Source organism: Perognathus longimembris, chromosome 17 (assembly GCF_023159225.1).
Source record: "Perognathus longimembris pacificus isolate PPM17 chromosome 17, ASM2315922v1, whole genome shotgun sequence".
NCBI lineage: Eukaryota > Metazoa > Chordata > Mammalia > Rodentia > Heteromyidae > Perognathus > Perognathus longimembris.
The window spans coordinates 53,964,407-53,988,201 of record NC_063177.1 but is presented as its reverse complement, the minus strand read 5'-3'; the positions used below and the strand labels follow the sequence as shown (position 1 = coordinate 53,988,201).

Sequence of the window (23,795 nt, the reverse complement as noted above, 5' to 3'; positions counted from 1 at the left end):
AATCTGATCCACCTCCTCTCCCGGCATCGTCTGTGACCTGATCCCTTTCGCCTGTCCTCTCCTCTTGCCTCCTCCCACCCATCGTCTGCCTGGCAGTGGCCTCCATCTCTTCTCCTTGTTCTCCGGCGTCCTGTCCATTTGTTCCAGCTGCAAATGTAGGGTCACAACTGACACGAGCACATGGCACGCGGCGCTCCCGTGTGGAGACCACACGGGGACGACCCGCAGCTGGGCAGGGCGAGCGTCCAGCCAGAGCGCGCACCGGGCCCCTCGCCTCCCTTCCGTCTCCAGCCCACCGCAGCTAAGAACAGCGTGCTCCCCACAAACCCGGTCTCCTTGCTTGCTAGGGGCGGATCCCCTGAGGGGCGTCGGGATGGCGTTCATAACCGATGTCAGAATCCAGTACCTGGAGACAATCGCGTCCATGCTGCTCAAGTTCAAGCCAGACAAATGGAGCAAACTGGTTGGGGCGGAGGAGAACCTGGCCATGTTCACAGAATTCTTCGACAAGGCGGACATCCCGCTGCTGCTGCTGACGCTCAATCCCGCCGGCGGCATCGTACCCAGCCTGGGCTTCCCGGAGACCCTCAAGTCCAAGGGCGTCTACTTCCTCAAGACCACCCGGGAGAACATCAACAAGGAGAACTACAAGACCAACCTCCTGTACGGGGACCTGAGCCCCGCGCCCGTGGACCAGCTCATCGCCACGGTGGAGGAGGTGCGGGCCCGGCCTGGCCGGGCGGGGCTCTGCGGGGCTTTGGTTCTGTCACCGTTCAGGGAGGGGCCCAGGGGCCCGCTGTGTCCGGCAGGGCCCAGAAGCCCCAGCGGAGCTCTCTGGGTCTGTGGAGCCCCACCTGCCCCGTTCTCTTGAGAGCACCAGGGGGCGTCGGGCTGGGGACGGGCCAGGCGAGGGGGGGGGGAGTGGCGTTTCCCCTCCGCTGCTGTCCCACCTCCTCTGAAGTTGAGCAAGGGGCGCTTAGAGCCCCCCCCCCCCCGCATGAACTCGGGGTCCCTGACCAAGCACATCCAAAGGAAAACAAGTGTGAAGCCCAGGGGCCGCCCAGCAGGACGCAGAGCATGGAGCGCTGGGGCCTGGGCGCAGGGGGTGGGGGGTGGGGGGTTGGGAGGTGGGTGGGGGGGTGGGGCGCTCAGCTTTGCATCATGCACGGGTGCGTGTCCAGCCTCAGTCAGTTCACTGCCAGGCACAATCCCGCACCTCGGGCTTCAGGCCCCATCTGGAGGCCCCAAGCCTGAGGTCAGGTGTGGGAGGTTTCTTCTGGGGCTCTGGCGTGTGCGCATGTGTGTGTGTGTGTGAGAGAGAGAGAGAGAGAGTGGGGGGGGAGACAGACAGAGAGGCATGGCGGTGGGGGGGGGACACTGGTTCTGGGGCTTGAACTCAGTGGCTCACGTTCTCACCCAGCTTTCAGCTCATGGCTGGGTTTCTGTCACCTGAGCCATGCTTGCACTTCCAGCTTTTTGCGGATTATTTTGGAGAACTCTCCTAGACTCTTCTTCCCAGGCTGGCTTTGAACCACTATCCTCTGGCTCTCTGACTCCTGAGTAGCTAGAATGACACCGTGAGCCAGCCAGCACCCGACTTCCCCTCCCCCTCTTTGAGGACATAAACGCAGCTAGGTTAGGGCCACCCTGCTGCCCTCACTGACCCAGAATGGCCTCTGCAGAGCCCTTAGCGCCCCCTGTAGTCACCCCAGCTGTGAGGGCGAGGGGCGGGCGCCCGGTTGGATCATGGCAGCTGCGGGCAGCTCACAGCGCATGCCTTCAGCACGGTGCAGGTGCTGCCAGTCAAGATGGGGGTCTCCCTTTCTGAAAGACAGGGGAGCCGTGAGCCAAACACCCCCACTGCCGTGCCTCCTGCTTGGGTGGCAGGCCTCTCCCAGGGTTGGGGACTCCAAGCCCTGGAGGCCTGGAGCCATGGAGGGCGGAGGCCCGGCCCCCCCTGCAACTGTGCGTCTCCCCGCAGGTCCTCTACGCTCTCCTCAACCAGAAGGAGAACATGGAAGGCTGGCCGCAGGTGGTCTCGGAGGACATCGTCAAGCAGGTCCACAAGCTCAAGAACGAGATGTTTGTGATGGGCGGCAAGATCAAGGGGAAAACGCTGCTGCCCACCCCGGAGCACCTGGGGAGCCTGGACGGCACGCTGGAGTCCATGGAGGGGTAGGCGGTGCCGCCTGCGTCCCGCCGGCCCCGGGCGGGCGGAGGAGTTCCCGAGCCCTGACCACGCACACGGGCCTGGGGGGTGGCCCCCACCCCCCACGTTCCTCCAGACAGTTCCCTCCACGGAGCACGACGCCTGCCACGCTTGCACGTGGCAGCCCTGATCAGAATGGGTGGGAGGAAGTGTCCTAAAGTTCATTCGGGAATCCTCGTCCTTCCTCTGCCCTCCCCCCTCGCCTTCTCCCCTCCCCGCCCCCACTGGAACAAGCCCGGCTTGTGAGGACCGACGTGGCCCCGCGGCCGATGGCTCGGGCGTCGGCACCAGGCTGCTGGGGAAGGGACGGGGCCCCCTCGGGACACCCAGGGCAGTGGCACCCGGGAGCACCGGACCGAGACAGCCTCGTCCAGACCTTGTCCTCGGCAGGATCCCTTCATCCCTGGACAACTCGCTCCTGCACGCCATCGAGACCATCATCATCGACTGGTCCCACCAGATCCGAGACGTCATGAGCAAGGACTCGGCGCAGGCGCTGCTGGACGGGCTGCATCCCCTGCCCCGGGTGGAGTTCGAGTTCTGGGACGCGCGCCTGATGAACCTGCAGTGCATCCACGAGCAGGTGGGCCGCGGCCAGGCGCTGCACCCCGGCCCCGGGGAGCCCTGGCTGGGCGCCGCAAGCCCGGGTCCTTAGCGAAAGCTCGGGGAGCCGAGTAGGAAAGCGGCCTTCTTCTGTCCTCAGCTGAACAGGCCCAAAGTGAACAAGATAGTCGAGATCCTGGAAAAGGCCAAGAGCTGCTACTGGCCCGCCCTGCAGAACGTGTACATGAACGTCACTGAAGGTGAGCGCCCCGAGGGGCGGGGCCGGGCCTGGTGTCCCCGCCCCCTGTGAGCTCCTTCCCCAGCAGTGGGTCCAGGCAGACGCGGCTTTCTGACCAGTACCCGTTGTTCTTCTCGCGTGCAGGGCTGAAGGAAGCCAATGACATCGTCCTGTACCTGAAGCCCCTGCGCATCTCGCTGGAGGAGATGGAGCAGGCCGACTTCACCTCGGTGCGCCGCGCTGCGGAGACACTCGCCCGGGGAGGGAGTCTCAGGAGGGGCCCCGGGGACCACTGGCCGTTTGGCCGTCACCAGGTCCCGGAGGTCCAGCGCGGGCCCTGGGGAGTGGCGGGACTGGGAGCCCTGGACGAGCCCTGGCCTTTCCTCTCCCAGCTCCCGACCTACATCGCCAAGGTGCTGAACACCATCTGCTTCATCTGGGCCACGTCCGAATACTACAACACGCCCTCCAGGGTCATCGTCATCCTGCAGGAGTTCTGCAACCAGCTCATCGAGATGGTGACTCTGCCCTGTCCCCTTCCCAGGGCCCTGCCACCCCCAACCCCCATCTCTCCCTCTGTAACTCCACACTCCTCCGCCACTCAAAGCTCGAGCCCCCCAGCACAGGCCCAGTCCTCCCAGTGGCTTGCTAGAGTAGCTCTGGGGCCTGCCCAACCTGCGTCTATGGAAGAAGAAGGAAAGGAAAGGGAGGACGGAGGGGAGTCCCTGGGGAGTCCCAGCACTTCAGGACTTAGCCAAGCACCTTGAAGGATAAGGCTGGTCCTGCCGCGAGCCACCTCCTACAGCACCCAGCCTTGCTAATTATCTTACAGCATAGCGGCCACCAGCGCAGAGCCAGGGGCCCCCCAACCTGGGCCATCTTTCTATATTAAAGCCGTGCTTGGGCCGGGCACTGGTGGCTCACGCCTGTCATCCTAGCTACTCAGGAGGCTGAGATGTAAGGAGTGTGGCTTGAAGCCAGCCTGGGTGAAAAGTCCATGAGACTCGTATCTCCTTGAGCTGTGGCTCAAGTGTACAGCGCTAGCCGTGAGCAGAAAAGCTCAGAGATAGAGCCCAGGGCCCAGAGTTCAGGCCCTGTGACCCACAGGAAAGCCAAAATGTGCCGGTGGCCAGCAGCAGGGGCAGAAGGGCACCGTGCACTCGGCCGCTACCAAGGGGCCTCGTCCTCAGTCCAAATCGTTCTGCTGCATCCCGGAATAGGGTGAGGGGCCTAAGGTGGGCTGCTGAGCCCCCCAAATGGCCCAGCATTGGCATCCAGACTGGCATGGGCTCAAGGGACAGTTCCTGTGTCCCAGGACGCAGATCCCGGCTCCCGGGGGCCCAGAGGGGCGTCAGGGAACAGCTTGGCATGTCCATTCGCCTGCTCTCCTGCCCAGACGCGGAACTACCTGAGCCCGGACGAGGTGCTGAAAGGGCTGCAGGGGGAGATCGAGGAGGTCCTGAGCGGCATCTCGCTGTCGGTGAACGTCCTGAAGGAGCTCTTCCGCATCTACGACTTCTGCTGCTCCAACATGAAGCTCTTCTTCAAGGTACTCCTGACCTGCAGAGCCCGGCAGGACCCCTCGGAGCCTTGCAGGGTTCCATGGCCCCCCACAGAACAGTGCAGAACCCCCATAGCACCACACAGAGCCCCCACAGCACCCCACAGTGCCCCCACAGAGCCCCACAGTGCCCCACAGTGCCCCACAGAGCCCCAATAGTGCCCCACAGTGCCCCACAGTGCCCCACAGAGCCCCACAGAGCCCCCACAGTGCGCCACAGAGCCCCCACAGTGCCCACAGTGCCCCAATAGTGCCCCACAGTGCCCCACAGAGCCCCACAGAGCCCCACAGTGCCACCACAGAGCCCCACAGTGCCCCCACAGAGCCCCCACAGAGCCCCACAGTGCCCCACAGGGCCCCACAGAGCCCCACAGTGTCCCACAGTGCCCCACAGAGCCCCACAGTGCCCCACAGTGCCCCACAGAGCCCCACAGAGCCCCACAGTGCCCCCACAGAGCCCCCACAGAGCCCCACAGTGCCCCACAGAGCCCCACAGAGCCCCCACAGTGCCCCACAGAGCCCCACAGTGCCCCACAGAGCCCCACAGAGCCCCACAGTGCCCCACAGAGCCCCACAGAGCCCCCACAGAGCCCCACAGTGCCCCACAGAGCCCCACAGAGCCCCACAGTGCCCCCACAGAGCCCCACAGTGCTCCACAGAGCCCCACAGAGCCCCCACAGAGCCCCACAGTGCCCCACAGAGCCCCACAGAGCCCCACAGTGCCCCCACAGAGCCCCACAGAGCCACACAGTGCCCCACAGAGCCCCACAGAGCCACACAGTGCCCCACAGAGCCCCACAGAGCCACACAGTACCCCCGCAGCGCCCCCGCAGCGCCCCCGCAGCGCCCCCGCAGCGCCCCCGCAGAGCCCCCGCAGCGCCCCCGCAGAGCCCCCGCAGCGCCCCCGCAGAGCCCCCGCAGAGCCCCACAGTGCCCCACAGTGCCCCACAGAGCCCCACAGAGCCCCACAGTGCCCCACAGAGCCCCACAGAGCCCCACAGAGCCCCACAGTGCCCCACAGAGCCCCACAGTGCCCCACAGAGCCCCCACAGAGCCCCACAGTGCCCCACAGAGCCCCACAGTGCCCCACAGTGCCCCACAGAGCCCCACAGTGCCCCACAGAGCCCCACAGTGCCCCACAGTGCCCCCACAGTGCCCCCACAGAGCCCCACAGAGCCCCACAGTGCCCCACAGAGCTCCACAGAGCCCCACAGAGCCCCACAGAGCCCCCACAGAGCCCCCACAGAGCCCCACAGTGCCCCACAGAGCCCCACAGTGCCCCACAGAGCCCCCACAGAGCCCCACAGTGCCCCACAGAGCCCCACAGTGCCCCACAGAGCTCCACAGAGCCCCACAGTGCCCCACAGAGCCCCACAGAGCCCCAATAGTGCCCTACAGAGCCCTGCAGAGCCCCCATAGCTCCCCACAGAGCACCCACAGAGTGCTGGTGGAGGGGAAAGGACAATACTTGGACAGAAAGGTGAGACGTCCAAAGGAAACATGATCCAATCCCTCTCTCTCTCTCTCTCTCTCTCTCTCTCTCTCTCTCTCTCTCTCTCTCACTGCCTCTCTTGGAAGGATAAACCACCTGTGCTGTGGGAATTCCCTTCTTCCCTTGCGTTTGCCAGAATGAATTCCTTCTTCCACCGTGTCCAGACCATTGAGGTAAACCCTGATCTCTGTCCAGACCGCCCCCCTCTACAGTAACTTCTTGGGAGCCGGGCGCAGCGCCTCGGGCCTGGCATCCTCCCTTGTCAGGAGGCTGCAGGGACTAACAACGCTAGAGTCACTGACTTTCACAGGTAGCTTGGCTGGGCCTTGTCCACACTTGGGAGACCAGGAGTGAGGGTGGGCTGCTCAGAGCCCCCAGGTTTAAAGCAGCTGTGTTTATTCACCCCTGAAAGTCCTGACCCAGGGCCGGGCCAGGCTGGGCTCCACGGACCGATCCTGCCCTGTGTATTACCCAGAAGGGTGGTAGAGTGTGTGGCATGACTTCCCCGCTTGCCACTGGGTCTGCTTTGGTCCCGCGGCTGGCTGGTCCATTCTGGCCCCTAAGCGGATGCCCAGGGAGCCGCACCAACTCCACAGGGACCGCTGCCTCTGGGTGCCGCCTGGCCCGGGCTCAGCACCCAGAGGGAGATGAGGTCCTAAAGGAGCCTTGGGGACCAGCAGCGAGGGGGTGGGGTCTGAACGCGGGGAAGCGCATCCATGGACGGCACAGGAGGTGAGCCACACTGGGAAGGAAGTGGGAAGCAGTGTGCCCTGGCGGAGCCTCACGGGGGTGAGGAGTTGGTGCCCGGAGGCTGAGATCTGAGCATGGAGTTTTGAAGCCAGACCGGGCAGGAAAGTCGATGAGAGTCTTATCTCCAATGAACCACCAAAAAGCCGGAAACGGAACGGTGGCTCAGCTTACAGAGCACCAGCCTTGAGCAGAAACGCTAAGGAAAAGCCTAAGGTCCTTAGTTCAAGCCCCCGTACAGACAGACGCACGCACACCCGCATGCGCGCGCCACACAGAGTGTGGGGTCCGTACTGCAGATCAGAGGGACCGTGGCCACTTGTTTCGACTTCCCCTAGTAACAGGATGACTTGCGGGGCAACAGCAAATACAGAGCTCGGCAAGAGCTTCGGGCGCGTGGGCTGCGGGCCAGCAGGATTTATCAGGAGCTGCATTCAGCAAGCATGGGGCCAGAGCCAGGTCCACGGGGTCCCTTTCCTCCTTCGCACGTTCCTGAGATGGAGGGGAACCACAGAACATCTCCTGTCCTTCCCTACGGCCCGGGAACACCTGAGCCGATTTCCCCCCCCCCCCCCCCCCGGCACCCAGCTCTGTGGCTGACTCCCAGCCCTGGACCGGGGGCTTTGGCTCTGGGCGTATTGTGTCCGTCTGTCCCTCTCTCCCTGACCCTCTAGGAACTTTATAAAACTGCCATTGAGTTCCTGAAGCTGGAGAAGATCGAACTGGGCGGGGTTCGCGGCAACATCCTGGGGAACTTGGTGACCCAGATTTACGACGAGGTCTTTGAGCTCGTGAAGGTTTTTGCCGAGTGCAAATACGACCCCCTGGATCCCGGAGACTCGGTGAGGCCACCGGCTGGGGCGGGCGAACCCCGGCCAGGAGACAGCCAACGGGAGGGAGGCGGGAACACCCAGCTCCAATACCTTAGCCTGTTGTCATGGAAACTGCGCAAAGAGGGACCCCTGCCCGGGCCAATGCAAGCAAGCGTTCTTCTAGAGGTTTCTTTTCTTTCCTTGGCCTGGCGGTGCTGGGGTTCTAGCCCACACGCGGCCTCCTGCACGGAGGGCAGGCCGTCCACTGCCGGGCAGCCCGCTGCAGCCCTGCCGTTCCCCGAGCGGCCAGCGCCCCGTCGTCCGGCAGGGCCTGTGCGGGCGACCGCAGCCCCGCCCGGCGCGCTGACTCCACCCCACTTACTTTCAAGAGTTTTGACGATGACTACGCCGACTTCGAAACCAAGATCCAAGATCTGGACCGGAGGCTGGCCACGATCTTCTGCAAAGCCTTCGACGACTGCAACTCCATCGAGTCTTCCGCGAAGGTACGCCAGCTGAGGGTCAGCGGACAGCCCGCCCGCCCCGGGTCAGCGGCGGAGACAGGGGGCTGGCCCCGGGCCCCCGCCAGCCTCCCGGGGCCCGGGCCGGGAGCAGCCTGCTGTGTGGACGCCCCGAGCTCGTCCCACAGGAACGGCCTGCCCGAGACTGGGAGCTGTCTGGAGCATCCCCTGTTCTCTGGTTCCCAGCCCCTCCACTTAGGGGAAACACAGTGACGCAGGGGTCATGGCGGAGCTGGGGTGTAGTAGGCCAGAGCCCCGGCTCCTGGGGGTTCACAGGGCAGGGTACACCGCTCACCCCAGTACACCGGATGAAGAGACAAGGAGAGGTGGAGGCAGAGGACGGAGGCTTTTTCCAGGGCCCAGTCCCAGCACACCCCTGGGGTGTCCATTTCAGCCGTCTAGCCCACCTTCCAGGTACAGACAAGCTTTAGACTTAACTAGAGGAAGAACTGGGCAGGGACTAAAGGGAGGCATGACTGTGCGGTCACAGTGTAAAGCCTGACTGGCCGTCGTGGTGTGGGGGTGCGGTATGCCTTCAAGAAGTCCTCGCCTGGCTGGCGGTCTGGCCGCCAGGGACAGTTGCAGTCCCTTCTTGGACAGATGCTGTCATCGCTCCTGCCCTTCCTGGAACCAAGGTGACTCCAGAAGAGGCAGAGACTAAAGGAGGGGACACGGGCACTGTGGTGGCAGAGACGCCGCTAGCTGCCCCCCACATCTGCAGTGCCAAGTGAGGAGCCAGAGCTTCCTGAAATTTCCCTGACAACTCTTTCTTTTCTTGACCTTTCTTTACTTTTTTTTGATGCTACTGGAATTTGACCTCAGTCCTGCTTAGGCTGGTGCTCTACCACTCGAGCCCTACTTCCAGCCTTGCTTTTTGCTGGTGGCTTTGGAGATGTGGAGTCTAGTGAGGTTTCCTGCCTAGGCTGGCCTCCAGAGCTCAGCTTTCTGGGCAGCTGGCTGGGACCCCTTGGCCATCAAGATGGTCAGGGTGGCCCGGGCACCGAGATGGACGAGACCCCTCTGGGCTGGGCATTGGGGGCTGAGCTGGGGGCCCAGGAATCACCTGCTCCTCAGCACAAAGATCTTCCCAAGCAGAGCCAGGATGTTCTTTTGCTTTTGAGGCGTTCTTTTAACACACACAGGCGTTTGTGTAAATACAATGATGGGTTAAGTCTTAGGTCAGGTGAGTCCGTGCCCCAGGCAAAATATCAATGAATGCAAATGAATGCAGTGCCTCCCTGCTGAGCAGTCAGTTGGCAATGCTTGTGAGAGCACTGTAAAGCAGGCTTTTTCAAGTCTGGGGTCACTGCGGAGGGGCTCCTGTAGGGGCAGAGGCTGGGGTCCACCCCCACCACAGCCTGGCGCCTCACACCTGTAATCCTAGCTACTCAAGAGGCTGAGATCTGAGGATCGTGATTCCAAGACAGCCTGGGCAGGAAAGTCCATGGGACTGTGGCTCAAGTGGTAGAGCACTGGCCGAGAGCTGAAGAGTTCAGGGACAGCACCCAGGCCCAGAGTTCAAGCCCCAAGACTGACAAAAACAAGACAGGAGTTAGGGCTCTCCCATTAAATCAAGCCAGCGGCAGGATTCTTAGGGAGGAGGACCAGCGGCCCACGGGGCGGGCGGGGCGAGGAGCCCAGCCAGGTGTCCAGGGGGGCTTCTTGCTCAGCTGGCCTGGCAGGCTCTTCGCTAACACCTGCATTTCAGAGACACACAGGTGGCCTTGAGGGGTCAGGAGCCTGACTCACGGTGGCCCGTGGCCGAGCACAGAGCCTTTGTCACTGCTGTCTGGGGACTCTCTCCCCAGAGAGGCCCTCACATCCCTTACGCTCACTTGTCACCTGGCCACAGAGGCTGCCCTTCTCCCCTTCCTCCTCCTCCTCCTCTCCCTCCTCCTCCACCTCTCCTCTCCTCCTCCTCCTCCTCCTCCTCTTCTCTTCCTCCTCCTCTTCTCTTCCTCCTCCCCTTCTCTTCCTCCTCCCCCTCCTCCTCCTCTTCTTTCTCTCCCTCCTTGATCTCTTCTCCCAACTCTTCCATGCCTAGAAGCTCCTCCCTCCCTCTCCCCCTCCCCCCTCCCCATGCCAGCTGTTTTTTTCTTTTGGGTTTCTTTCTTGGCTCATCCCTCCCTGGTCTTCTGCTGAACACCAGTGTCCTTATGTGACCCCGGCCTCACAGCCAAGAGACTGTGTGTGTGCCCGTAGGGCCGGCCCAGCACACCGTAGGAGCCTTCAAGCTTTAGCTGGGGCACCGAGGCGGCACTAGCACAGGAGCGCGTTCCTCGGGGACCCTGGCAAGCAGCCCCCTTGATCTGTGAACAAAGCCTGTGGGGACAGAGGGTCTGAGTCCGTCCAGTCCTTCATGTGGAAACCCTGTGGCTGAGTCTCTAGTTAAAAACCAAAGCGAAGCCCCGCACCAGGGGCTCATGCCTGCAACCCTAGCTACTCAGGAGGTGGAGATCTGAAGACCCCAGTTCAAAGCCAGCTCAGGCAGGAAAGCCTCTAAGACTCTCATCTCCTACTAAACACTGAAAAAAGCCAGATGTGTTGCTGTGGCTCAAGTGGAAGAGTGCTAGTCTTGAGCAAAAAAACAAAACAAAACAAACAAAAAACTTAGGGATAGTACCCAGGCCCAAATTCAATTCTCAGGATCAGCACAAATAAAAGGGAGTGGGGGGAGCCATAGGAAAATAATTGGGCTAGCCTGACTCTGATTAGTAGGCTAGATCACCATGGCCACTGATCCCTGAGCTGTGCGTGGCCAGTTCTTCCATCACTCTGATACACACCAAGAGAAAGACTTACTCAGCTCCAGGTTTCAGAGGCGTTGGTCCCCATTTGGCCAGCCCTGTTGCTGGGACAGAGGTCAGGAGAACTACACGGCAGGAAGACACGGTGAGGAGGAACTGCTCATCTCATGATGGACAGGAAGCAGGCCGAGAGGAAGGCTGCTCTAGCATCCTCCTCCTCCTCCCCTTTCTCTCCCACCCCATGGCATGTACTATCTCCTCGCTTTGCCCGCCTTCTCTGCCCCCGTTGCTTTTTCAGAGCAAGGCAAGTCTGTCAGTAATGCTTCTTCTTGCCTGCAGAGCCCTGAGGTCTCCTGTGAGCCCTGGCTGTGGACACGCAGTCTTGTGCCTGATTTCCCTAGGCCTGACTACACTTTATAACTGTTCAACTCTTTGTGATCACGTCTGAATTCTGAAGCTGGGTTTTTAGACCCCAGGCCCAGAGTCCAGGAGTCCCAAGTTAGGTCTAGCCACTCACCTCCATATGCCAAACACAAAGAGCCGTGGTGACAGGCAGCGCATCTTCTCAAGTGCAGACATTAGCCTCCGGTTAGATAGGGGGACCGAGGAGGGGGGCAGCAGTAGGGGGCCGTGGAATATGTGCACAGTTGAAACAGTCTCAGGTCACAGGGGTGCAGCTTGGTTGGCCTTGACCCCAGCCTTTGTCCTTGGAGGAAGTCCAGGAGAATTTCTTACTTTATAACTAGGCAGGAGTACCAGCAATCTCCTGAGTTTTGGGCTGTTTCCTTCAAAATGACTAGAAGGAGACCTGTGTGAGGGGCAGTTTGCCTTTCCCACTGGATGCTTATCGAAATCTTTCCTCCTGCAAACAAGATGATCCCTTGCAAAGGGACGGTGGCAGAGAATAGCTCAGGTCGGAGGGGACAGACAGAGTTGGGGAACTTTCAGTTAATTCACAGGAATTGGTAGAAACATCTTCTTGAGTGGCCTCTTACAATTCCTCCCGGACCAGGAACAGATTCCTGTGGCCCCTGGACCTGGTGGGTCCCCCTGGCTTACAGCAGGTGCTCGTGGCCTTGAGATGCAGCAACTCAGGAGTCACAGAGGGGCCGTTTCACCGCCGGCCGTGCAGGGAGTGATTCTCGGGGACTCCGTGTCTTGACGAGGCCGTGGTGCTCAGCTCTTGCTTGTTTTGTGGACAGCCTGGGGGGGGGGCAGGCAGGGGGCCCTCACACTCGCCTTCTCCTGTGTCTCCAGCTCCTGTACATGTGTGGGGGCCTCCTGGAGCGGCCTCTGATCCTCACCGAGGTGGTACCCAGGTACTCCACCATGCTGGAGATGTTCGACAGGGAGCTGGACAATGCCAAGCTCCTGTACGATGCCCAGATGGCAGCGTCCGTGGACAACAAAATCCCCCCGATCCACAGAAACATGCCTCCCGTGGCCGGGCAGCTCAAGTGGAGCCTGGAGCTGCAGGAGAGGCTGGAGGTGTCCATGAAGCACCTGAAGCACATTGAGCACCCGTGAGTCCCAGCCAGGACCCGGCCAGGCCACCCGAGGAGGAGCGAGAGGAGAGGGCAGAGGGAAGGAGGGCGGGCAGGGCCCCCCTCCCCACGCTCCACGGCCCCGGCTCTGCCAGGGCCACTCAGGCGCTTGCTCTGGGCGGTTTCGAACTGGCCGTCACAGACTGAGGGGTTGGAGCTCTATTTGTATATTCATCCTGTCAGCCCGGAGGGAACAGAACAGGCTGCACCTGCCACCTCGCGCCCTGCCCCTGGCCAGGCAGCAGCCGTCGGGGGCACCGAGGGAGAGGTCAGGGGTCGGCCTGGTGCCACACTCCCCCCCCCCACTCCGGTCATGTCCAGGGTCATGTCCAGCGTGGAGGCCAAGCTGACCTACAAGAAGTACGAGGAGATGATGGAGCTCCTGCGCAGTTACCGCGAGAAGATCTACCGGCGCTGGGTGCACGGGGTGGACGAGGACTGCCGCTTCAACCTGGGCCAGCCGCTGATACAGCGCCTCCCGACCACGGGCCTCATCCAAGTCAACTTCAGCAAGGCGGTGGGTCCCCGTCCACCAGGGGGGGGGCGGTGGGTCCCCATCCACCTGGGGGGGGGCGGTGGGTCCCCGTCCACCTGGGGGGGAGCGGTGGGTCCCCGTCCACCGGGGGGGGGGGGCGGTGGGTCCCCGTCCACCTGGGGGGGGGGGCGGTGGGTCCCCGTCCACCTGGGGGGGAGCGGTGGGTCCCCGTCCACCTGGGGGGGGCGGTGGGTCCCCATCCACCTGGGGGGGTGCGGTGGGTCCCCGTCCACCTGGGGGGTGTCCCCATCCACCTGGGGGGGGGCGGTGGGTCCCCGTCCACCTGGGGGGGCGGTGGGTCCCCGTCCACCTGGGGGGGCGGTGGGTCCCCATCCACCTGGGGGGGGCGGTGGGTCCCCGTCCACCTGGGGGGGCGGTGGGTCCCCGTCCACCTGGGGGGGGCGGTGGGTCCCCGTCCACCTGTGGGGGGGGGAGGCGGTAGGTCTCTGTTCACATGGGGTAGGGAGAAGCCCCAGGAGATCCTCAGCTTCAGGGCTTGAGGGAGGCTTGGTGATAGAATGATTGCATGGTCCTGGCTTCCAAACCCTGCACATCGAGGGAGGGAGGGAGAGAGGGAGGGAGGGAGGGAGGGGTGGGTGGGAGGGAGGGAGGGAGGGAGGCCGGTCTGTACAGGACCTAGCAAGATGGGCTCGGTCCCGGGTTCGAGTCCAGGGCTCCCGGGCGTCGCGCCGGGCCACCGGCTGCAGTATGCTCAATAAGGAAGCACACAGCGCTGCAGGGAGAGGAGTGAGCATGACAGCTCGTCTTCGGGGTACAGACATGAGCTTTAGGTTTAAACAGAGGAGAATCGGGGCGCAGGGGCCAGAAGTAAGCATAATTATCAACCGGGCAGCGGTGTGGCCGGCCGCTCGTCCTCGATGGCTCTGGTCACGTGATGAAACCCGCAGCCCGGGCCTTGGCGATTCCTGGCGGCTGCGGAGGGATAGTGTGGTGGCCGAGGTGGGCAAGCTGGAGCAGCGCGCGGGAGGTGGGCAGTACGCGCACGGCTGGACCTTGGTGTGCAGGGAAGGCAGGGGGCAGAGGTGGGAGAGGGGCTGAGCCACGCACACGGCTCGACACCTGTCGTGTGTGCGGGCGGGGGTTCCAGGAAGGCAGGGAAGCCACGGGCCTGGCTTTCCTTCCACTACAACCCATTCCTCCTTCCATGCGGCCATACTGAGCACTTAGGACGCGCTTTGCCGGTGCTCAGGTGCCCAGGAGGTGGGCGTGGCCTGCAGGAAGGTCATGTGACATGGTGGAGGGTCCTGAGACCTTGCTGAGAATGGCAGTTGGCTTAGGGGACAGAAGCCGTGTGAGGTCACTTCTCAGGCAGAAGGACAGGGATGGGGAAGGCCAGATCCCAGGAGGGGACATGGGCGGAGATGAGGAGCAGCGATGTCCTCCTCCAGGGTGATGCCCGTGTCCGTGGTTTTTGTTGCAGATAGACGGGCAGAGCGAGGACAGTGACCCTCCGGCCACACCGCCTGGGAAAGGCCCCAGGGCCGTGTCCTGCCCCCGCCCCTGCCTTCCAACTCAGTCCTTGATCTTCACTTCCCGTTTAGCTGGTGGCAGTCCTGAGGGAAGTCAAGTACTTGAATTTCCAGCAGCAGAAAGAGATCCCGGTGAGCGCCGAGAGTCTGTTTGCAGACAACGAAACCTTCCGGAAGTTCGTGGGCAACCTGGAGCTCATCGTGGGCTGGTACAACGAGGTGCGCGCTGTGTGCTCCGGGACGGGCTCCGCCCAGCCGCCGGGAGTGAGGCTTCCTCACCAAACCACACGCCAGGGGAGCTTAGCGCCCCAGTGTGGCTCCAGCCGGCCCCCCCCCCCACGCAGGAGGAAAGCACACTTCCCCTGGCATGCGGCACGCGGCACACGGCCTCGTGGACGGGCCGCCGTCCCGGGCCCCTTTTGGACAATAGTAAAGCCATTCATTCCATGTTCCACGTGGGAGTGGCGGGAGGCAGGGGACACATCTCGTAATCCAGGCAAAGATCACCAGTGCCCAGCGGCCCCCAGTGAGGAGGCGGGAGGAGGGGGAGAGAGGGGGGTTCGTGCCCAGAGGCGGCCGTCCAGCCTCAGCTACTGCACCTCAAGAATTCCTGGACTCGGGGCTAGGGATATGGCCTAGTGGCAAGAGTGCCTGCCTCCTATACATGAAGCCCTGGGTTCGATTCCCCAGCATCACATATATAGAAAATGGCCAGAAGAGGCGCTGTGGCTCAGGTGGCAGAGTGCTAGCCTTGAGCAAAAAGAAGCCAGGGACAGTGCTCAGGCCCTGAGTCCAAGCCCCAGGACTGGAAAAAAAAAAAAAAAGAATTCCTTGACTCAAGGACCTGACACGGGGTCTCAAAGAAGCGGGTAGAAATGAGTCTCCACCATGGATCAGCCTTGGCAACAGTCCCTTCCAGAGCTGCTGCTCCTCCTTGGCAAGAGAAACCCAGATGCCACCCAAATCCAGAGCCTGGTGGACATCCTCGGGCCCCGCTTCCTCCCAGGCAGCCCCGGCTCACGGAACTTGACCAGCTTGGGGCACAGCCAGTGTCCTGGTTGACACCTTCAATGGGCAAAGGCGAGGTGCTGGTGGCGGGATCTGTAGGACGCATGCCTGGCGAGAGGACGCTAGGTGGTTAGGGCTATGGCCTTGAGGGGGGGCATTCGTACCCTGACCCCTTCCTTCCTCTCTCTTCCTGGTCGCCTTAAGATGAGCAGCTTCCTTGGCCACACACCCCCTCCCCCGTCTCCACAAGGCTTTGCCTCTCCCGGGCCCCCCAAGCCGCTGGGCCGGCCCGGGACCAAACCCTCCCCACTGAGCGCTAAACGAAACCGCGCCTTCCCGAACTGGCCTGGATGGGGAGCCAGCCCACCTGGCAACCACAACGTTTGCGAACCTGCTCTGGGGACAAAAGCTTGATGCTGTGGCCTTTGTTCTGCAGATAAAGACAACAGTGATGGATGTGGAGTTCCCGCTGATAAAGTCAGAACTAGAAGAAATTGATGTCAGACTGTCGAGCGCCGAGACCACCTTGTTCTGGAATGGTGAAGGTATGAAGGCTGCCTTGGTTAAACCTGGGGTGAGGGCTCCCCAGTGTGTCCCGAGCCCTTCCTCGGATCCCCTGGGAGGGTCACTGCAGCCTCCCTGTTGGGTGCAGTAGCTTTAAACTATGCTGGCGTTCTGTCCAAAGGACCCTGAACCCGCTTGTCCTCGTGTCACCCCCAGCATTGGGCAACGACACCCCCGTACCCCGACCCCGGCAGCTGCTGGAAAAGTGGGCGGAAGTGAGGCCCAAGGCCCCCTCCACCCAACACGAGACCAGGAGGAGGCCCAGGCCTCCCCCAAAGCCCCAAGGAGCACCCCACTGTGGCTCCTTTCCCTCTGGGGCCTTTGGTGTGTCGCGGGCCACCTTTCCAGCCTCCCGCTGCGGCGGTCCCTCGGTCTCAAGAAGATGGGGCCAAGTGATGCTGTCCTGGGGCCCCGCCGGGGTCTCGGTGTAAGAGCCCCGGTCTCCCCACTGCGCCCGTGGCCTTCTCCCGCTGCCCCAGGCCTCGCAGCTCCACGCACAAGCTCTGGTCTCCCCAACATGCACCACGCACCCCTTGGTGCTGGTCTCTCCGTGCTCTAGAGCCGGAGCTGGGTTTTCGAAGCCACCCCACGCTCATGAGCACTCAGCCAGCCCGAAGAGTCCCGGCCCAGCTGGGCTGCCTGAAGGAAAAGGCCTGCTGCTTCTATTTCAGGTGTGTTCGAGTACATTCGAGAGATGCGGGAAATTCTGCACAACTTGCAGAACAGGATGCAAAGGGCCAAGCAAAATGTAGAAGGAATCATCCAGGCCATGAGGGTAAGCACGCTGCAGGCCGGGCAGGCTTCCTGGAAGCCCCGTGGTGCCGGGGAGGGGTCCACGGCCCGTGACGCCCCATGACAAGAGGCCCGGGGACCCCGTCACCTCATGCTCGGGGCCAGCACGACAGCAGAGAGCCGTTGGAATTCATTCAGCTCACAGAGGTACATGCAAGAGCCCCGTCTATGCCAGTCCGTGCCAGTCCATGCCAGTGCCCAGAAGGAGGGGCGGAAGGAAACTGGCTGAGGCTCAGCCCTCTGGCAAAAGAGGCCCATTGCTCAGTACAAAAGTAAAGCAGTTCTTTACCTCAAGCTCCTCCCAGAACACAGTTGCCCTGGTGTCTCACAGCTGTGCATCGGGAAGGAAGTGTTTAAAACCTGCCCCTGCGGTGAACCTGCAATGCCGATCTGACTCTATGGTGTATTGAAAGTGAGCAGGTTTCAGGCAGTTCTGTGAGAATCATCAGGTCATGAAATCAGCCCGCTCTGGTCACAGCCAGGAAGAGCCGCCGGATGGGGCCACTTCCCACCACTCACCCCACCACCCACAACTGCTCCCCCATGGAGGGTCTCGCTGGAGCCCATCTCTCCTTCTCCACCAACCTATTGCCCCGCGTGGCAGCCGCACCCACCCCAGAGACCTACTCACACATTGCGTTGTTAGTGTTCGTTGGTTTTTGTCAGTGGTGGGGCTTGAACTCAGGGCCTCACGCGCCTGCTTAGCTTTTCTGCTCAAGGTTGGCAGCGCCGCTTGATTGGAGCAGATAAGAGTCTCGTGAATTTGTTGTGAACCTTGACCCTCACATCTCAGCCTCCTGAGTAGCTAGGATGACAGGTTGAGCCACTGAGGCCTGGCGCAATTTTGGGTTTGGGAGGCAATTTTCAACGAGTAGAATATTCATCCCCTCAGGTAGTTTTCTCAGGAGGTCAGGCAGGGGCACTCAGGGCCCCAGGCATGCGCAGGGCACAGACAACCAGCTCCAGACCAAGATCTGCAGGGAGGAGGAGACGCCCACCCAGCAGCAAGTCCCAGCATGGTCTCCGATGCTGACCCCACTCCTGCCGTGTCCTTCCAGGACTGGTCAACCAACCCCCTGTTTGAAAGGAAGGACAACAAGAAGGAGGCCCTGCTGGACTTGGATGGAAGGGTCGTCAACCTCAACAAGCGCTACACGGCCGTCAAAGAGGCTGGCGTCAAGATCCAAGGCATGCTCGCGGTGAGCAGATGGCCGCAGAGAAAGGCTCCGCCCGGGCTGCACACCAGCGCTCAGTGCCATGGCTTCTGGTGCACACAGAAGCCCGCGCTCTGTCACCCGAGGAGGCTGCGTCCTAACACAGTCTACCCACCCTGCGCCATGTTTCAAAACCCAGTTCCTCTTGTTGGATGGGGGGGCTGTCTCTCTGGTCTAGGGGGTTCAGAGCCCTCTCCTGCCTGCACAAAGCTGGTATAGGCAATGACATCTCTGTACTAGGCCACCAAATCCTCTCTTCCTGGGCTAGGTGGCCGCAGACAGGCACTGTGTGCTGATCTGCACCCCTCAAGACAGTGGGGACCCCTGGACTCTGTGCCATAGCCAACACACTGCAACAGGAGCAGTGCGAAGGTTGGGGTACCTCTTGTAGAGCCCAGCCCGAGTGGGATGGGGTGCTCAAGGTGGGCCTTCTGAGGAGGTGACACTGGAGCCGAAACCTGGGCCGGGATGCAAGGGAGAGCCAGGGCCACGCTTTACCACAGGCGGGTCTGCGCATTTGAGGAGCTCAGCGGGGACCTGCGGGGAGGGCGAGGTGGAGGGGGGGTTGGGGGGGGAGGCCGGGGGTCCAGAGCGTCCTGGAATGGGTCTGTGTGCAGGAAAACGCAGAGCTGTTCAAAGCAGACACCACGAGCCAGTCTTGGAAGGATTACGTCAACTACGTGGACAACCTGGTCTTAGATGAGTTTGACCATTTCATCCGCAAATCTCTAAACTACCTAACGGACAACATGGTGATGGATGTAAGTCAGCAACAAAGATGTGTGTGTGTGTGTGTGTGTGTGTGTGTGTGTGTGTAAATGTAAGGTCTGTGTTGGAGTTGGCCATTTGGACCCATGCTTGCTACACGGGTGCTGTACTGCTGAGCCACACCTCCAGCCCGTTGTCGGCACTGGTTCATTTTGAGGCAGGTTCTCACCTCCTGCCCAGGCACGCGGGAGCCGCGATGCACCTGTTTTAAGCTCCCCATCATATTCTAAAATGAGATGAAAGGTGTGTGCCACCGCGCCCAGCCCTTGGTTGAGAAGGAGGTCTCGCAAACTTTTCTGCCCAGGCTGGCATAGAACCATGTTCCTCCCATTCAGCTAAGATTCCGGGCATGAGCCAGTGGCTCCTAGCTGCGCCTTGGAGCTTGTTGGCGGGGGAGCAGGCTGCCATCACGTCATCCCAGGTGAACGGACCTGTATGTTCTGCCGGGAGTGACCAATTTGCCCTGCTTTTAAAACTGAACGTCCTGCTTCCTCGGCCTCAGGCCTGCGGGCCCGCCGGCTGGTCCCCTCGGATTTGCCGTAGCACCCCTCTACTGTTGAATGCCCGAGCAGGTCTGAGCAGATGTCCCCGCCCTGCTGCCAGGGGAGGAAAAGCAGTGTCACTGTCCCCTCTGCATGGCCCTGGCGGAGAGAGCGTCCTGCCGGCAGCTCCAGCTAACAGCCCCCTCGCCTGGCTCCCGGGCTAAGCAGAAGCGCTGGATAGGTTAGCCAGAGGACGCATAGGTGACCCCCACAGAGATTCCACTAGAGTTTGCCAACGCCCATTCCCTACCGTGTGTGTGTGCCAGTACTAGGACTTGAACTCAGGGCCTGGGCACTGCCCCTGAGCTTTTTCTGCTCAATGCTAGTACCCCACTTCTGGATTTGTGGGTGTAGTTTACTGGAGATAAGAGGCTCACAGACTTTCCTACTGGGGTTGGCTTCAAACTGCAATCCTCAGATCTCAGCCTCTTGAGTAAGCTAGGGTTACAGGCTTGAGCCGTTGTGCCTGACCCCAATGTTCTTTGTATTACAACAGTTCCCAAATGATCCTGAATATTGCCAGTGAGGTGAGAGCCTAGTTCCCTAACCGCCCACAAATAGGGAGGGAGGCAGGTGTGAGCTGTGTTTGATCTCCGTGATTATCTCAGTCCATGTTCCGCTGCTATAACCAGTGATGACGAAGCCAGAACCAAGTAACCAAGCCAGGCGCCACTGGATATTCAGGAAACTGAGATCTGGAGGATCATGGCTCAAAACCAGCCCAGGCAGAGAAGTCTCCAAGAGGGCTGGGAGTGTGGCTTAGTGGTAGAGTGCTTGCCTAGCATGCATGAAACCCTGGGTTCCATTCCCCAGCACCACATACACAGAAAAGGCCAGAGGTGGTGCTGTGGCTCAAGTGGCAGACTGCTAGCCTTGAGCAAAAAGAAGCCAGGGACAGTGCTCAGGCCCTGAGTCCAAGGCCCATAACTGGCAAAAAAAAAAGTCTACAAGATTCCATCTCCAAAATAACCAGCAAAACGTTAGACTGGAGGCATGACTCAAGTGCTAGAGCACCAGCTGTGAACAAGAAAGACAAGCTAGCATAAGGCTCTGAGTTCATAACCCCACCATGGGCAAAAACAAAAGAAAAAGAAAAGAAAAACAGCATATCACAGATTAGGCCATTAAAACACAATAGAAGGGCTGGGAATATGGCCTAGGGGTAGAGTGCTTGCCTCCTATACATGAAGCCCTGGGTTTGATTCCCCAGCACCACATATATAGAAAAAGCCAGAAGTGGCGCTGTGGCTCAAGTGGCAGAGTGCTAGCCTTGAGCAAAAAGAAGCCAGGGACAGTGCTCAGGTTCTGAGTGCAAGCCCCAGGACTGGCAAAAAAATAAAACACAATAGCAGTTTACTTCCTGCAGTTTACTTGCTGACTGCCAGCCCAGCCCAGGCCTGGGGAGCTCCCCAGGCCTGGACCCCCACGGGCACCTGGGGTCTAGGGGAGCTTGGAGGCTGTGGCATTGGCCAGGCAGCGTCGAGTCACTGGTGTGGTGGGAAGGGCCCCGTGGCTGACCCGGTCCAGCCCTCGGGCCTTGGCCTCAGTACCCGCAGCAGCGCTGCACTCTCCCGGACGCAGTCGGAGCTGGGTCCTGGCAAGGGATTTGAGCATTTACCCATGTGTGATTGGTTCATTCATTCACTCCCTGATTCACTCATTCCTGATGGCAACCCACACCGGTGGAATAACCAGCGCTCCCATCCTACAAAACTAGGCTCCTCCTATGGCTTTGTGGGAACAGGCGCAAAGGGACTCGCTCAAGATTGTGCAACCATTGGTCACCAAGGGCTTTGAACCGTGCAACCACTGCCCTCCCTCCCTGCACCCTGCCTTCCCCTGGCCGGCCTGGCCTGGCCGACACTGGCTCTGCGGCCCAGGGCTCGAGGGGAGAGTGCTCATCAGGAGGCAGCTACAGCCTGGAGTGGGCGGTCTGGAGTGGATGGTCTGGAGTGGACAGTCTAGAGTGGATGATCTGCAGTGGGCAGCCTGGAGTGGGCGGTCTGCAGTGGACAGTCTGGAGTGGGTGGTCTGGAGTGGGCAGTCTAGAGTGGATGATCTGCAGTGGGCAGCCTGGAGTGGGCGGTCTGGAGTGGACAGTCTGCAGTGGACAGTCTGCAGTGGGCGGTCTGCAGTGGACAGTCTGGAGTGGACAGTCTGGAGTGGGCGGTCTGGAGTGGGCGGTCTGCAGTGGACAGTCTGCAGTGGGCGGTCTGCAGTGGACAGTCTGGAGTGGACAGTCTGGAGTGGGCGGTCTGGAGTGGACGGTCTGCAGTGGGCAGCCTGGAGTGGGCGGTCTGCAGTGGACAGTCTGGAGTGGACAGTCTGCAGTGGGTGGTCTGGTGTGGGCGGCCTGGAGTGGGTGGTCTGGAGTGGACAGTCTGCAGTGGGTGGTCTGGTGTGGGCGGCCTGGAGTGGGTGGTCTGGAGTGGACAGTCTGCAGTGGGTGGTCTGGTGTGGGCGGCCTGGAGTGGGTGGTCTGGAGTGGACAGTCTGGAGTGGACAGTCTGGAGTGGGCGGTCTGCAGTGGACAGTCTGGAGTGGACAGTCTGGAGTGGGCGGCCTAGGCACTGAGAGCCCAGTGGAGGCCGAGACCCTGACCCTAGGACGATTCCTTTCAGGAGAGCGTCGCCCCGCTGTTTGAGGTCCGCATGGAGCTGGACGAGGAGGGGCTGACCTTCAACCCCTCGCTGGAGATGGGCTTGGATGAGGGCTTCCTGTCGCTGATTGAGGGCCTAGTCAACGACATCTACAACGTGGCCAGGCTCATCCCCCGCCTGGCCAAGGGCAGGATGAGCTACAAGGTCGGTCGGGGCCCTGCCACGCTTCCCCCATGGGCCCCGGGGGCTCTTCCAGCCATGTGCTTTTCTAACCTTCGTGCAGGCGGCTGTGCGCATGCCTCTGACGGTCTCTCCCATTGGATCACCAGGACTGCGAACGCTATCTCCCCTCCCCTCCCGCTCCCCTCCCCTCTGCTCCCTTCCCCTCTCCTCTCCATTAAATCCCTCCTTCCTCAAGTAGCCTTTCCTCAGCCGGGGCCTGGGGTTCCTTCCCCAGCAGGACGCCGGGAGGGCAGCGGAGCCCTAGCTCCGCCTGACGGCGTTCATTCCGCTGCCATTTCCACCCCGGGCCTCCCCCTGCGCTCAGGCACTTTGACAAAGGCGCCGTCCTCCACCTTCCACGGCAGCTTCTCCCAGCACCTGAGCCACAGCAGAACCCGCGTGGCCAAGCCGCGGCCGCGCCGCTCCAGGAGGGCCGGCAGCAGCAGTGTCAGTGAGGGTGCTTGTGGGCACCACGGAAATGCAAACCCCAGAGAACCCTCACCCCACCACAGAGAGGGGTCATCCGAGGGGTGCGGGGCCGTCAGTGCACTGAGTCCAGACATGAGCCTGGGCAGACAAATCCAAGACTCCTATCTCCAATAACCACCAAAAGGCCAGAAGGGGAGGTGTGGTTCAAGCGGTAGAGCACCAGCCTTGAGCAACAAAGCCCAGTGAGAACACAACAAAACAAAAGCAAAGCAAATGTGGTACACACACACACACACACACACACACACACTCATGAACACACACATCTGTCTCAGGGATTCTCAGATCACTTGAGTTCGTGGTTCTCTTTTTGCTTAGACCAGTTGGGTTATGGTCACTTGCCTCATAGAGATCTCCTGGGCACTTTGTTCCAGCCACCATTGCCTAGGCGCTCTGCTTCCTCTCACCACAGGGCCTTTGCGTGTGCTCTTCTGTTGCCCAGAAAGCTGCTTCTCTTGCTCTACCCATCCTCCCATCAGCTCTTGGCCCACGGTCATTTCCTCCGCGGCCTCCCTGACCTCCTCTGCATTACAACTGAGGCAGGGGTCAGAGCTGCGGGCGCTGCCTCCGCCCAGCCCTGTGGGGCAGCGATCCGTGTCCCCCTTGCCTCCCTGGGCGCACACGGCCCCAGCAAGGCTGGCAGGGGAAGAAGCCGCGTCCCGCTGAGCTCCCGGGAGAAGCCCCACGTCGGCCAGCTCCCCGTTTCCTCCGGACGAGTCCCGGAAGGCTCGGCCCAGGGACGGCTTCTCACCCGCGGCCTCCCTCCACTCCCTGCAGTCAGACCTGGAGGACATGACGGACCTCATGGAGATGCGGGAGGAGCTGTCCAACCTGGTGATCAACGCCATGAAGGAGGCCGAGGAGTACCAGGACTCCTTCGAGCGGTACTCGTACCTGTGGATGGACGACCCCCAGGAGTTCATGCGGAACTTCCTGATCTTTGGGCACGCGCCCACGCTGGAGGAGCTGGAGATGCGGCAGGATAACCTGCCCAAGACCCCGCCCACCCTGGAGCAGTTCCAGCTGCAGGTGCCCGCCCCCGCCCGCCCGCCCACCCCACCTCCTCGTGGGCACGGACAGGGCTGGCCGCAGCACACAGCTCCAGTGGGGCTCCGGCTCTGGCAAGAGCCTGAGGGGTCTGGCGCCTGGCTCTGGGG

The 23,795-nt window shown here is 61.5% G+C and overlaps 1 protein-coding gene across 1 annotated transcript in view; it reads left to right on the top strand.

Moving 5' to 3' along the window:
• The first annotated feature begins 373 nt into the window (after nucleotides 1-373).
• Nucleotides 374-23,795, top strand: part of Dnah17 (dynein axonemal heavy chain 17) — a 75,443-nt gene continuing 52,021 nt past the window's right edge. Inside the window, exons 1-19 of the mRNA XM_048366897.1 lie at nucleotides 374-718; nucleotides 1,982-2,175; nucleotides 2,600-2,792; nucleotides 2,913-3,012; nucleotides 3,135-3,220; nucleotides 3,383-3,508; nucleotides 4,387-4,539; nucleotides 6,130-6,216; nucleotides 7,465-7,632; nucleotides 7,992-8,108; nucleotides 12,128-12,393; nucleotides 12,736-12,931; nucleotides 14,512-14,658; nucleotides 15,884-15,992; nucleotides 16,683-16,786; nucleotides 17,862-18,002; nucleotides 18,635-18,778; nucleotides 21,949-22,135; nucleotides 23,420-23,667. Of these exons, the coding sequence (XP_048222854.1) occupies nucleotides 374-718; nucleotides 1,982-2,175; nucleotides 2,600-2,792; nucleotides 2,913-3,012; nucleotides 3,135-3,220; nucleotides 3,383-3,508; nucleotides 4,387-4,539; nucleotides 6,130-6,216; nucleotides 7,465-7,632; nucleotides 7,992-8,108; nucleotides 12,128-12,393; nucleotides 12,736-12,931; nucleotides 14,512-14,658; nucleotides 15,884-15,992; nucleotides 16,683-16,786; nucleotides 17,862-18,002; nucleotides 18,635-18,778; nucleotides 21,949-22,135; nucleotides 23,420-23,667 (3,111 nt within the window). The remainder of the gene's footprint in view (nucleotides 719-1,981; nucleotides 2,176-2,599; nucleotides 2,793-2,912; nucleotides 3,013-3,134; nucleotides 3,221-3,382; nucleotides 3,509-4,386; nucleotides 4,540-6,129; nucleotides 6,217-7,464; nucleotides 7,633-7,991; nucleotides 8,109-12,127; nucleotides 12,394-12,735; nucleotides 12,932-14,511; nucleotides 14,659-15,883; nucleotides 15,993-16,682; nucleotides 16,787-17,861; nucleotides 18,003-18,634; nucleotides 18,779-21,948; nucleotides 22,136-23,419; nucleotides 23,668-23,795) is intronic.